The sequence below is a fragment of the Drosophila montana genome, unplaced genomic scaffold (genome assembly GCF_035044405.1).
Source record: "Drosophila montana isolate Dmon_TW-CO22-7 unplaced genomic scaffold, ASM3504440v1 contig_3200_1, whole genome shotgun sequence".
In the NCBI taxonomy this organism is placed as follows: domain Eukaryota; kingdom Metazoa; phylum Arthropoda; class Insecta; order Diptera; family Drosophilidae; genus Drosophila; species Drosophila montana.
The window spans coordinates 5287979-5302342 of NW_026998080.1; the positions used below are offsets into that span (position 1 = coordinate 5287979).

Below are 14364 nucleotides of genomic sequence, written 5' to 3' on the forward strand. Positions count from 1 at the left end.
ATGGAAATACATTTCCAATGGAATCAAATTTTCTTAATGGCATAATTAGTTTGATCAAAATCAGAGATATGTTATTGCTGCTATTACATATTTTCCCTGACTAGACATCAATCTCAAATGGAAATACATTTCCAATGAAATCAAATTTTCTTTATGGTATAATATGTTTTATCAAAGTCATAGATAATTATTGCTTCTTAATTCAAATTAGTTACGTTGTTTCTTTTTTTTTTGTGTTTCAAATACCTTTTTCTAGCTCTGACTTGAATGTTAACCCGACCTGCCTCTCTTTAGTTATGGTGCAGCATCGATGAGTTTTAGTTTCAACAGATTACCATCGACATCTTTGGGGCGGTCAAATGTAAAATGTTACGAACAAAATTCAATCGACGAAATTTCACTTTCGTTTGCCTTTCTTTTCTTTTCTTTTCGAAATTCATTCATTTCACCACCCCAAAAGAGCTACGCGACGGAATTGACCCTCAGCAGCAGCGTTACGTAAGCCCCGAACGCCCTAAATGCCACGCCCAGTAGTCGAGGCTGTTTTGTTTTGAGTCTGTTGCAAGCAATTCGTGTATTTAAGCTTAAACGGTTTACAAATTTATGCGATCTTTTGGCCCGTTTCGGTTATTATGTCAGGCTGGTCGTGAATTTAAAACGCATGAAGTTTTCCCAGAGCCTCACTTTTATCGTGCTGACAAGCAGATTGCGGCGTACGGTGATAGTTCAGGAAATAGTTTGAGACATGGCGTCTGGAATGCGGTCCAGATATATGTTGACAGTGTGACAAAATGCCAGATCAGTAACTGGCCTGGCCAACACACCCTCGATCGAGCTAGAGTCAAGTGTCAGTTTTGTGTCAATTAAGGCAAACGACAATAAAAATAATTGGCCGAGCCACGGCTAAGCACGACTCATAAACAGGTTATTTGCAGTTTTAGAATGTTGCCCAGATCGGCGTCGTGTTTCTTGTGCGGGTGTCAGCCGCCTTCCATATCCATTTCCAGGTACAATTGGTTCTTTGTCCTTGGTGGAAAATGATTGATAAGCATTTCGTATTGCCAAAAGGCGGATATTGTGCTGGCAATTATGCTGGCAGGTCGGAAACAATGCGAACCAATTCACAACTTTGTTTGGCTCTCGGAAATTATGCACTTTGAACTGGTTCATAATCGCATTTTTTTTTTATTTTTTGCCAAGTTTTATTTGTCTTATGCTGCTATTTGCATAAGTTGTCGAGTTGTCGAGCAAGTCAACAATATTTGGTCAATAGGCGAACAAGTATCTGGAGCTGCAATTATTTACTTGGGCGGCCAGTCAAGTGGGTAAACGTAACTACAAGAGCTCAGCCTAAAGCCAGACGTAACTCTTGCATCCGGAGACTGTTTTTTCATACGAGTTCAATGACTCTGCTCGAAATTGCTCGAAATGAAAGATCTTATGTTTATTTTGAACCATGTGACATTCACCCTAAAATGAACAAGGTATCGCTAACTCTGAGAACTTTTGATTAACTAATTCGAAATGCTTCACTTAAGCTTATGTTAGTACACCTCACACAGATTGTGTTTAATTGTGAGATATCAACTTTATCATAGTCTTAGCTAACTATTAACTTTCAAGCCCCAAAAACTTTTGATAATAATATAATATGGTTCACTGATTTGATATATTGTTAATTTCATAGTAAGAAAGAAATAGATTTGAATTCGGTTCAAAGAGTCCTAAAAAGTCTTCAAACTAGTATTTACTGCTGTTTGCTATAACGTCAAATACCATCTAGAAAAATCAGCGCTTTTTTTTAGCCAGAATACTGCTCCCCTTTATTGGGGATGTCGACCAACTCTTGTTGGTATCAGCTCTCTCTCTCTCTCTCTCTCTCTCTCTCTCTCTTCTCCCTTTGCAAAACTTACCCCCTAACGATAAATATCCATATCGAATCTTGTATTTTCAGCTTATCTCGGAATCATTAAGAGATGGAGACACCTAATTTGCCATTTAATAGGTCTTGTAGCATATGCTAAGGTTAAGAATATTTAGCTACATGTTCCGCCCAATATTCTTAACTCATTTTGGAGGTGAAGCCTTAACTCTGAATATCACCAATAATACCAATTTTGTATGTTTATATGTGAAACTCGCAGAAGTATTCGTTTGTTTGCCAATCGAAAATTAGCAACTGCTGCTAACCTAGTGGCAACAGCTACCTGAGCTTAACTGGTGTGAAATTTTACAGAAATTGTTGGTAAGAGTGTGTGCTCACCTACACGTAGAAGGCGTAGTCGTCGCTCCTCCTCCTTGCCTCTCGACAGCCCAATGTTTGGCCAAGTCTAACAATGGCCAAAACAGCGGGCAGTCCAAACAGCTGCCAGTTTGCCATGCAACACTTTCGGTTATTGTTGTTTATTTGTTGTTGTTGTTGCAGCTGTTATTGTTGCGCGTTTGTTTTGTAGCTGCTCGCGCTTTGCGCCCGTTTCGTTTGGCGTTTACTTTGTGTAACAAGTTTGCATATGTGATTAACAAACAGCACAGCATGTATTAGTAAACATAATTATAACACAAAAAGAAGCAGAGAGAGAGACAGAGAGAGGGAGAAATGAAAAGTAGCGAATGGCGTAAACATCGCCGAATGATGCAAGCAGCACGTCTGGAAATTCTACAATAAAACGAAAGACTTAAGCGACAAACCTAACGCGAGACATGCGTGGGCAGCATCAGGCATTAGCAGCACACGTCAACTTTAATGATGCACTCGAAAATGTATTTTGTCATCAGATCGGCATCGGCATCGGCTTACATCAGCTACTGCCGTGGGCGCTGGCCATCAGAGAACCTCCGAGCAAGCCGGAATCCCAGATCCAACACCAACACCACAAATTACAGCTGACTCACTTTTCGTCTATTCTTCTACTGCTCTTGACATTGACCTTCGATGGCGCATTATTATTTTCTAATTAGCAGCCGCCTCGGGGGAGCACAGCTCGTTGTCCACTTCTTGAGCAGATTGAATGAACACTATTTTTATTTGCCTTTGGTATTATTACGATCTCTGCTGTCGCCGTCTGGAGCTTATTGTTCTCTTTGTGTAGATTTTTTTTTGTGTCTTGTTTTTTATGACCTTTTATTACTTTGGCTGTGTGGCGGGGGTTTTGTGGGTTCTGTCACCGCGTTGAAGTCCATTAAATGCGAGTAAATTAAATAAAATTATCTATTTATTTTTTGCCAAACTACAGGAGATTTGTGAACTGGGCGTGGGCTCTGATCTCACGAGTTTTGCTTGGCTAGGCAGCGACAGGTACGCACAGAACTATTATCACGCACTGTAATATATAGGCACAGAAGTCACATAACTTTGATTGGTCTGGGCGTGTTTTATGACGCAGTTAAGAATGCGATTCAAAGATTAGAAAGCTGCGAATAATAAAAATGATTTCTTCACAAGCATTCTGAAATCTAAGGGAGACATAAAAAACTTGGAGAATTTATTAGTGTTCTTTTATAACCTGAACCCATTGAAAATGGGTAAGAAATTAATCATTTTTTTGTGGAAATGTAAGTTATTGATGCATCTGCAACCCCATTAAGGACATAAATTGTTGGTCAGCATTAACAGATCCTTGCATGTCGATATCTTACCCTGATTCCATGGAATCGAAAAGATGCAACCTAGAATATAATTTTACGCCCTTTTTTTCCCCACCCCATTTTGTAAGACATACACAGATCAATAATATTCCACTTCTTTGATACATTAAAATTAAAAAAAAAAAAAAAAAATTAATCGGACAATAAACATTGAAGTTAATCCTGAACTCTTTCCCTAGATTGGGGCAAGGCTTTCGCATATTTGCTTGTGTGTGTGAGGGTGTTTATATATGTATGTGTGTGTGTGTTTTGTGCTTGTTTGTGTAGAAAGAAGCTAGAATGTTTACAACTGGCAAATCTATACTCTATGCTGAGTATTAAACTATTGTACGAACTTTTAAAAGTTCAGCAACAGCTCCGACGACGACCTTCAATCAAAAGAGAAGAAGAAGCAGCAGCAACGGACTCTGCGAGTGGCGAACACACAGAAACTTGATTAAGCAAAGAAAAACTTAAAGTTCAACTTGTATCAATGCTGTTGCTTCTGCCTCATTTGCCGCAGCTCTTCTTGCTTGTTGTTGCACTTCTGAATGACTTTTCGCTGTAGCGTCTTGACATTTCGCACAAACAAAAACAAAATTCAAAGCTAAAACAAATGAAGAAAACGCTTGCGTTGCTTTTGTTTTGCAACTTGTTGCAGCAACATTAAAAATTAGCCCGCTGACAGGCATTGAAAATGCAGCATGAATAGGAACAACGCTTAACCGAAGACACATATTCACAGAATCATCGCCGCATTATCGCCGTAAAGCAAGGGTGTTCCAGAAGCCAGCCAATTGCCAATTACTGGCATGCCCAACAATTTCGAGATACGAAATCGGCAGCGGCAAGTTTGGAATTCTTCTTCGAGTCGCCACCGCTGCAAAACTGTAAATGTCAAGCTGCCAGCACAGGCTGCTGGGCACAGTGGGGCTTAAAAATATTTGTATATGCATAGAATTGTTACTAAAGTGATCTTGCTGAAATTTTCAACAGTAGATTTTATTGTGTTATAGAATATTTGTACACTCTCAAAAAGTCAATTGCATTAAAATTATGCCTTTAATTGGTGGGCAATACAAGTTGGTTATATGAATCCACCTCTGAAAAACCGCGTTAAAAAAGCTGAAAGTACAAACTTATTTTCTAAAAAACGTTTTCACTAGAGAAAACGACATTATTTTCGTCATTTGCAGACTGTTGCCTTAGTGTTATTTTGCTCCATGAAACAATCCATTATCCCAAATAATATATATGAATAGAGTTAGATAGTTTTGTTCCGTCCGCATACGATTGTTGACTACTGTGCAACAAGGCGTCGCTGCCGTTGTCTCTGTTCGCAGTGGACGTTCGACATGGGACAAACTAAAAATGGTTTGAGGTGGGCTCATTGTTTGGCTCTTGGCTTTGGGCCAAATGCCAAATGCGGCGGACAGTTTGTGAGGCACTTGACTAAAGGTAACGCGGCAAAGTTGAAACAAATTCAAAGTCCATTTGGCGGGCATTGAAAGGAGGCAGGCTCTGCGGAAAGTATCAATGAAACATATTTAAGGCACTTTGTCAGTTCTATTTTAAGGCACATTCAAAGTTCTAGACTCCCGAGTATTGTGTAAATTTCAAATTGTACGCGCTATGTTTAGATCTCGTTTGCCATGGGATATGCCGCTCGATCTGCTTTACGACGACTTCTCAAGGTGGCTGGGCAGGCAAAATGCCGATGCTCTGTCTGAGAAGAAATTTAATCGAAAGGCCTTTATGCCATTCGACATGTTCTACAAGGACTTTGTCAACTGGTTGGCCGATGAGAAGCTCTCCTTCCTGGCGCACCAGTTCTGGGTGAAGCTGTCCCCAGAACAATTGTTTACCTATGACATGCGGGCTAGGCAAAACTTGCAGTCCCAACAAAAAAATCAACAGACAACTAAAATAAAGAATCGTCCATATAAGCCGCAACATCTACATAAACAGCCGACTACATCTCACAAGCTGCGCCGGTCGGGAGCCCAGGCAGTTAAACGCCAAAGGTCCAGAACACGTTCAAGCCAGCCTCCAATAAAAAATGATAAAGCCAGAGCATGAAGGCAAATCAAAATAACAGAGGATTTTTATGAGAATTTAAATTTGACGGTTTTAATAAATGAAATATTAACACATTTTTAATATAATAGTTGGTAGCACGTTTCTCAGAGTTAGAAATTAACTTCGATTATCACTCATTGATTATTTTGCATAATCCAAAATTACATATTACTTTTAAGTTTTTTCTATGGAAAGTATCTGTCCTTCATAAATTTAATATGTAAATGGAAACTTTTTAAGTCCTCCACAAGGGGTACAAAATGTATTTGCATATAAAGTCATGTCCATGTTTATGTTTTTCTGTCATGTTTCTTATACCCTGTAACCATTGAAAATGGGTGTACAAAATATGTAATAGTTGTGTACATATATATGTAACAGGCAGAAGGAGGCATGTCCCCCACCTCATAGAATATGCATATTATATGCTGGGACTTTTTAGGTACGTCCATCTGAATGAATGCTTTGATCTAAAAATTTGAAATATATATTCTCCTTTACCATACGCATAATGAGTCTTATTTCTTGTCAATATCTCGCTCCCATTTCTAAAAGCAATAAGCAAAATATATTAAAACTAGATATAGATATAGTATCAGTGCTTTAGTTTTGGAATACTTTCCGTGTGTTCCACCAAAAATTAAAAACAAAAACTCGTTTTTAAAGCTAGGGTCTTCTGATTTATTATATACACGCATTTGAATGCGTCATGCAGATGGGGAAGTTATTAAAATAAATGCGTTCGCAATCTAGAATTCATAATGGGCACTCTTTCATGATTTGAAGAATTCAAAACGTGCTGCTAAAAGCCAAAACATTATATTGACTGAGGGGTACAGGGTATTTTGTAGTCGAGCACAAACGACCCCACAGCGTACTTACTTGTTTTGTATGGCGTTTAATGTTTAATCCATTTATATGGAGAATAACGACTCCAGTTTAAATCGCTCATATGCAATTCAAGAGAGAACTTCGCGCTCATTACAATAAATACCAATGCAATCGATAGATAGGCTTATTTACGCGACAGTTGTCCGAAGGTTGTTCAATTTTCTGTTCTTTCTGCCAAGAAAATAGCAATAGACAAATACGCAATGGTATCCAATACGAATCACGCTTTTTCAATTTTAGGTCAAGTGTGCTAGGAATAATAACAAATTATTTTGTTACCCAAAGAATAATAAAATTCGTTTCACGCAATTAAAATACTCCCGAAGCACTTTTTAACAATAATTTCAAGTGATAACTTTAATTATATAAGGATTTTCGTTATATTAGTTTAAAATATATTCACTCATTAACGTAACAGTAAAAAAAAGTGTATTCACTCACGTCAGATCTGCAATGCTCACTTATGAAATGGAACATAGTGCAGAGTCAACGGCAGATGAGAATGAACGATTTTATCTACCTTCAGCGGATTAGAGTTAGCAGGCTGGAAATGTACACAGCAACTCTTGCCCAAGCGCAGAAGGCTGTATAATTTATATAAATAATATAACTGCACTCTTCGGGATTTGAACTCAGTTCTTTCCTCATGCAGAGCTGGCGTCAGCTCACACACGACGCCAAGACAGAAATCGTAGATTGTGTGGCTAAGAACCGTGTACTGCTGTTCTGGTTCTTTATTGTTCAATGGCAAGCAGTGGCAGAAGCAGTTTACAAAGCAGTGCTAGTTTCTCTTTGCCTTGGCACAACGAAATAAACACTTGTATTTCTTCAAGCTCTTTTTTTCATCAATTAATCAAATATTTTAACCTATCGCCTTCGACAATGCAAGTACCACACGTCTCCTCCGGTCGCATATATATTTTTTAAACATGTGTCGAAAACAAGGTGTGAAACGCGAGTAACATCAGATTGAAGTACTACCAAGCCCCTGGCTCAACGTAGGCGTGTTGCCTCGCTTCACTCTGGGCGCCTCACGTTACTTCATAAGTTTGCCTGATAAAATTTTCAACACTATATTTTTGTTTGAAATATTGCGCGCGCTTGTATGATATTTCAATTTTCAATTAGTGGCAACGTTTTTGCGTGGTTGAAAATCTATTTTTTTGGTGTGCAATGGAACTTTTTGTGCTCAGACATTGCGGGTCAAAGAGCTAAGAATGACGCATGCGAGGTTGCAGCTGGAAGCTATTTGCTGTTGCTGGTGTTGTCAGCTTCGGGTGTCTGTGGCAGTGCCCACGCTTTACCCATACTTATGTTTAATTGTCTAAATGTTTGTATATACTTTAGCAAAAGGCAACCAACGCTGTGCCATAAGTACCTATTAACAAAAGGCAGCTGCCAAAAATAACCCTATGTCGCGAAACCTGCATTTTGTTGCACGTTTGTAGTTTATACAACGAGAAGGAAATGGGTCAACACACATATACACACACACTCATGCATGCACGCGATACATTAAAACCTAAAGCCGAATTATTTATACCCTAACATAATGTATAAATAATAAAGTACATATGATTTTATTCAATGCAGTAAAAAAAATACGAAAATAACTTTTTATTAATTTAGACTTCGCTTAAGGGTAAATCAGTGGAAGCAGTGCAAACCGTCGGCAAAGCAGAGTCGCCCTGCTACTTAATTTGTTGTTGTTGTTTTGTGACGAATATTGAAAAATAAGTGTATATTTGGCAATCCATGACAAAAGTTGGCACCAAGCATGGTCTTTATTTATTACAATCTATTTACAATTAGATACAATGATATTGAATTTGAGCGCCTGTCAGGGCTAAATGCAGCCAGCGGCGCCGAAAGGTGTCAACAAAACAATAAAACCGACAACAAAATCTGCGTCAAGTGTTGAAATTGCAGCTGAAGCTGAGATGCTGTTGATTAATTACTATACGCTACGTGTTGACTATTAACTTTTGACCTCGTTTGCATTTCAGATACCTCAAGCTATTACTTTCCATCACAAAATCGTTTCGTGCCATCCTCCGGCTCGTTTCCCCGCCAACTGCAGCAGCATCAACAAACGCTTCATGGTTTTCGCAGCAGCAGCAGCGGTTTCTCCCCAGCCCCTGGCTCCTACCAGGAACAGCTCCTGTTCATCGCCAACGAGAACAGCAACAACAACAAACAGACTCCAATTTCGACGAGCTCTCCATACGGAACACCATTTGCTGGGGCAAGTCCACAATTTGCGGTAAGTTTTCATAGTCTCCATTAAGTCCGACTGCAACTGCAATCGCAGTTCCAAATTCAAATTCAAATTCAATTTTTGTGCAAAATGTTGGCCAGTCCATTACATTTCCATATGCGGGGCACTTTATTGCCAATCAGGGGGGATGGGCAGGGTACGGGCAGGTAACAGGCAACCTGCAACCTGCCACAAAATGTACGAACAAACTATGCCGAAGGCAATTAAGTAACTTGTTGCCTGTGTCTTGGTCTGAGAGCTCGAATCCGCGGCTGGCTCTCGACACGCAAAGCTGTGCCAATCAACGCCAAAAACGAAATCAAATCAAATCAAATTCATAAATTACAACATGCCACATGCCACATATGAAATTTGATTAAGCCAACTTGCAAAATGCAGGCGGGCATGCGAATTGCAGCTAGAGAAGAGCGCGTGACACGCGTCTATATACTCTGAATCAATCGGTTATATACCCTGACATTATGGCCATTATGATTCCGCACGAAATGTGTAACGCATAGATATATATATACAGAATATCTTCAAGATATGCTGACTTAAATTAGAATTTGCTTCTGGCATAGCAAAATAACCAAACCACGATCGGACTATATATATCATATATTGATATATTGCAAGCTCCACTATTCAATTAACATATATGCAAAAACCAATTCAAGCTGATTTACTAAATTATATGAAGAAAGTATAATTTCCTATTAGATTACAAAACAGAAATGCAGCAGAATATGGGCTGCAATTAAATGATGTTTTCTCTTATTATATAATATTTAACATATTATATTTGTATATTACAAATAGTGCGAGTCGGTCTAAAAATATAGGCGCAAGGTATTTCCTGGTTAGGAAATTATTTCACTATTCCAAATTATTCAACAAGTCTCTGGGACTTTCCCAACACATAGGAAACCATTTGCTTGGTAAAATGATTACAGTCCGATTCAGGAAGAATTGCCCTGTTTTGTAGCTCCAGCTCCAGAGCACGGCTCCCCCCACCTCTTTCCCCATCTTCTCCTTGGCCCGGCCTGGAACTTGTGCACGACTCACGCAATGCTCAAAACGTAAATCGAATTACACACTAGACAATGAAATTAATGGCGGCGGGTGTACACAACTGGCCACTGGTCAACGATGGAAGCATTTCCAAATCCATTTTCCCACTTACTTTCACTTTGCCGAAAACTCCAAACAAAAGCCGTCTTCTGCATATCAACGAATCATCAAATATTATTTGTTAGACACTCGGGTTTTGTCGGTCTCTTAGAGGAACGTGTTTCTAATTGAAAAACTGATTATAATCATATTGTCTATTACCAGTTTGCAGGCATGAGCACGCACTTTGCTGCATTCCCAGTTTTGGCCCTAATTGAAAAGGCATGTCAGGGCCTGATGTGGGGGATGCGGGTAAAGCGACTGCGACCGCGACTGCGACTGGAACTGGTATTGGGACAGAAAAGTCGCCAGTTGCCGCCTTGCAGTTTGTCAGCGCCCAGCAAGAGGTCTTGCCCTCCATTGTTTAAGTCGAACTGCTGCAGTTCCTCCACGCACTGGCAGCTGAATTGTGTCGGACACTGATTTGCCTAATGGAGGTGACTTCTTTATGGCTTCGAGTGGTGCCACTTGAAAGCTCAATTAAGCCAGCAGGCACGGGAGCTCCTTGCTCCTATCCTTATCTCGGCCATGTAATAAATCATGCTAGCATAGTTGGACTGAGCACGAAAGGAATTTATACATATATATTCAGATAATTTGTCATCAAATGCGTAATGCATAGGCGGAGAACATAAATCAGCATTAATTGTCAATATATATATACATATATATCTATGTACATCTGTCTGTTTTCAGGCTTAGGGTCGACTTTCTGTTGCAGGCAGAATATATCTATATATATATGCATATATAGATATACATCGAAGTCAGCCAATTTGGACCCTGCATCATAAAGCTTAGTAGAAAAGATCGTTCGAAAAACTTTTTGCTTCATATCTTAACCATTTTGGAATATATCTGAAAAATGTATCTTAATCGGAATACTTTGCCAATTCAGGAAGAGAATAACATAAATTCATACTTTGCAATAATTAACTCAATCGAATTTGAATTTCAAATATCTAAGAAAATAAAGAAGATCTCTTTTAAAAATATATCACGCAGTCATAAGGTAATTCCAAGTTGATGAGTAACCGAATTAATTAATAATGGAAGCATTTAGCTATTTGATACGTTTCAATATGTAGGCGATGAATTATTATTTGATTGTAGATTGGAGGCGACTTGTTTGAGGTGAAAGCCAATCCAAAAGCAGAGTGTGCGTATGTTATGCATTCTGTCGCTCCTAAGTCCAATGCCGACGACTCTCTTCATTGATTTCAGTCCAAACCAAAGTCGTGCGGTACGTGAGCAGCTTTTCATGGTTTGTTATGCCTCCATAGTGACAAACGACTCGAGAGCTGTTTAATAACTTGACCGGCGCTTTCTTCGTCGGTTGAAAAGCCGCCCCATTCGAGTCGAGTCGAGTCGGTTAATGCACCCACAAGCGCAGTGAAATTGTTGGGAGTTCCAACTCAATCTTTAATACTTGTAGCTATTCCTAATTAATGACTGTTAATCAGACTAAGACTTGTGGGTAACTGAGACGAAGGCATTTCTCTCAAATTGAGCTGGAGAAACTGCACGTTCAGCAAATTACAAATTTCTTCTGATTTTTCGTCGGGGCGTTTCTATAGGGTATTCTGTGATGCGTAAACGCCGACGCTGCCAAGAAGCGGAAAACACAAAAAAAAAACATGCAATAAAATTCGCCTTTTAGCAACAAAACTTGCGTTTTGTATGCAATTTGTTTAACAGAGCAAAACTGCAGCACCCGAAGCTAGAAGCACTTTCAAAAAATCAGAAAAAAAATACCTAACAACAACAATAATAATGCATAATAACAACAAGTACTCAAGAGTCGGGCCGTAACTGGCAGCTGACAGCGATTTCTGTAATTAGCGGCCAGTCGAATTTTGATTTTGATTTTTATAGCTGCGCCGCGACCTTGATACACTTCAATCAAACATTTTCTTTGATAGATATCCATTGTGCGGATAGGTTTCAATTGTTGCTGCTTTCGATTTTGATTTTGATTTCGATTTCGATTTCGTTTCCATTCATTTCGGTTTCTGGCGCTTGAATCTTAAAGCGCTTTGGCATTGCATGCAACACGTGCTGTGAGGGGGCCCCTCTACCAAAATGCCAGGTGTCTACACCGTAACCGTTTTTGGGCTACACCTCAGAAACGGTTTTATTTGGACATGCCAATGATCTGAAGATTTTCGTTGTCATCTTATGTTGATATCGGTTTGGTTTTGGAAATATGAATGGAAATGCATCTAAAACTGAGCTGAAAGTCAGCTTATGTCGCGGTTGGATCTTAAATCTTAAATTATTGTGTAACTTTAACTTCAATTTCGAAAAGCTCAAATTTTTCTTTAAGCTTTGTAAACGGGAAAGTATTCCCAGTTATATATGGGTAGATTACTTAATCTTAAGAAGATCTCGTAATTTCATACATAGAACTGTATAATATTTAAGATAAGATATTTACAGATATTTAAAGAAATGCAGGTTTTCCATACGAGAACTTAGTTTTAGACATATCTTTTATGCCTTACAGATTTTGTGATAATATTTTAATACTCTGTTCTCTGCTCTCTTTGGAATTATAATTGAAAGCAATAATTTGCATGGGCTTAAGCTTAAGTTATTTAAGTTGCAAATAATAAAAATAACGAACAATCGTTTTTAAATCGAGATTTGTAGCTTGAATATTATAATTTGATCGCATCATTTATCTTTAATCTTGTATCAATAAAAATTACATATTTTTATTCGAACACGAAAGGCATCCGCGCACAAAAAGCTGAAACTAATTAATTTGGCTTTAATAATAACAACATACTTGTTGGTTTTTAACTTTTGCATCCCACAGAAGCCGAACCGTCAGTCGGACTATTACGATATCTCGCCACGCCCCTTCGGTGTGCCCGTCAGTGGATCTGGCGCAACGTCCACGTCCGCGTCCGCGTCCGCAACGGCGTCCAATGGATTCACACGCTCGAAGGCGATACGCAACGGCGGCAACAGCTTGGGGAACAGTCTGAGCGGCTTCCAGCCGCAGACGCAGCGCGTCAATGTGCCACACCAGCAGACGCAGTTTCTGGCGCACTTCAGTGAGGCAACGGTAAGGAAATGGCAATCGAGAGCTCGTTCATCAGCTGCCCCCCGCCCCCAGATACACTAGATGCAGGCATTTGTTGTGTGGCACCGAAAAGTAAAAGCAGCAAAAGGAACAGAAATAACAACAAACATTTTTTGGCATTGCATAACATTTAACAAAACAATTGGCCATGCTCTGATTTGGCCAATATCTCTCTCTCTCTCTCTGTCTTACGTGACTCCAAATAAAAACGGCAAACTGTTTTGCCAGCAGCCAATTCACCCAATCCCAGAACCAGTTGCAAACCACAAAAAGTTTTTTTTTTGTTGACTTGAGCCGCAGCTTGCTTGGAACAAAAAACAACAACAACAATATATATGTAACAGCCTATCAAATGAAAACATTTGTACCTTTCGCCAGATCTTATTCAATGCTTTATCTATTCGAACTGGGCTAAAAACAAAAATTAGAGCATTCAACTCTAACAGACATTGCACAGTTATATGACGTCTTTTATGTATCTTATATACAATATATATTTATATATAAATCGTAAAAAGCTGATCAACCTTTTGACCCATAGTCAAGCGGCAATGCAGCCCCTGTCCTTACAGGGGATAGCCTCGACTCTTGTGGTAGACTGCCCAGAACTGTCCTCAGCAGCTTCCAAAAGCCAGCGCATTGCTGGATCTTCCGTCAAGTCATTATCTTTGGCAAGAAAATAGCTGTCGAGCTAGGCCAGAGCCAGAGCTCTTCTGTTGGATTTCATGGAACCTTCACTAAATCCTTCACCAGCCCATTTCCCGAAGGAATCAGATAACTTTTTCTAGTCTAGCAAGGGACATCGACTAACTAAGTTGGATCTTATTGATCCCTTGTGAGCCTATAAAACTAGAAAGTTTCGAAAAGAACACAATGTCATTTATCATCATTTCCTGAGGAAGACTCTCAGAATATTCAGCTATTACTTGGGAACAGGTGCGAACATCTGGCTTTGTCTCCACCTAGCTCAGATCAGGACTTCTTCAGCAAGAGTTCTGCGCTCCATTCCAGCTGGGAGGTCACTTGGACTGACCCAGTGCTGCCCCCAGTCTCTTGTGAAACTCCCTCCCTATTATTATCTAATATGTGCATTTAAGTGTACAAATAAGCACAAATACGAACACGATTGAATTGTTTACCCAGCTTCGAAACTGTTTTCTCTGGAAGCACTTATCTCACATTGTTTTGCCACTCAACACGTTTGCTCGCTCTCACTTCAATCAAAGTCCTCTCCCACTCTACCATTTGG

The 14364-nt window shown here is 39.4% G+C and overlaps 1 protein-coding gene across 1 annotated transcript in view; it reads left to right on the forward strand.

Moving 5' to 3' along the window:
* LOC135431804 (mucin-2) overlaps window positions 1–14364 on the forward strand; it is a 42203-nt gene that overhangs the window by 21236 nt on the left and 6603 nt on the right. Inside the window, exons 2-3 of the mRNA XM_064687130.1 lie at window positions 8601–8857; window positions 12846–13097. Of these exons, the coding sequence (XP_064543200.1) occupies window positions 8601–8857; window positions 12846–13097 (509 nt within the window). The remainder of the gene's footprint in view (window positions 1–8600; window positions 8858–12845; window positions 13098–14364) is intronic.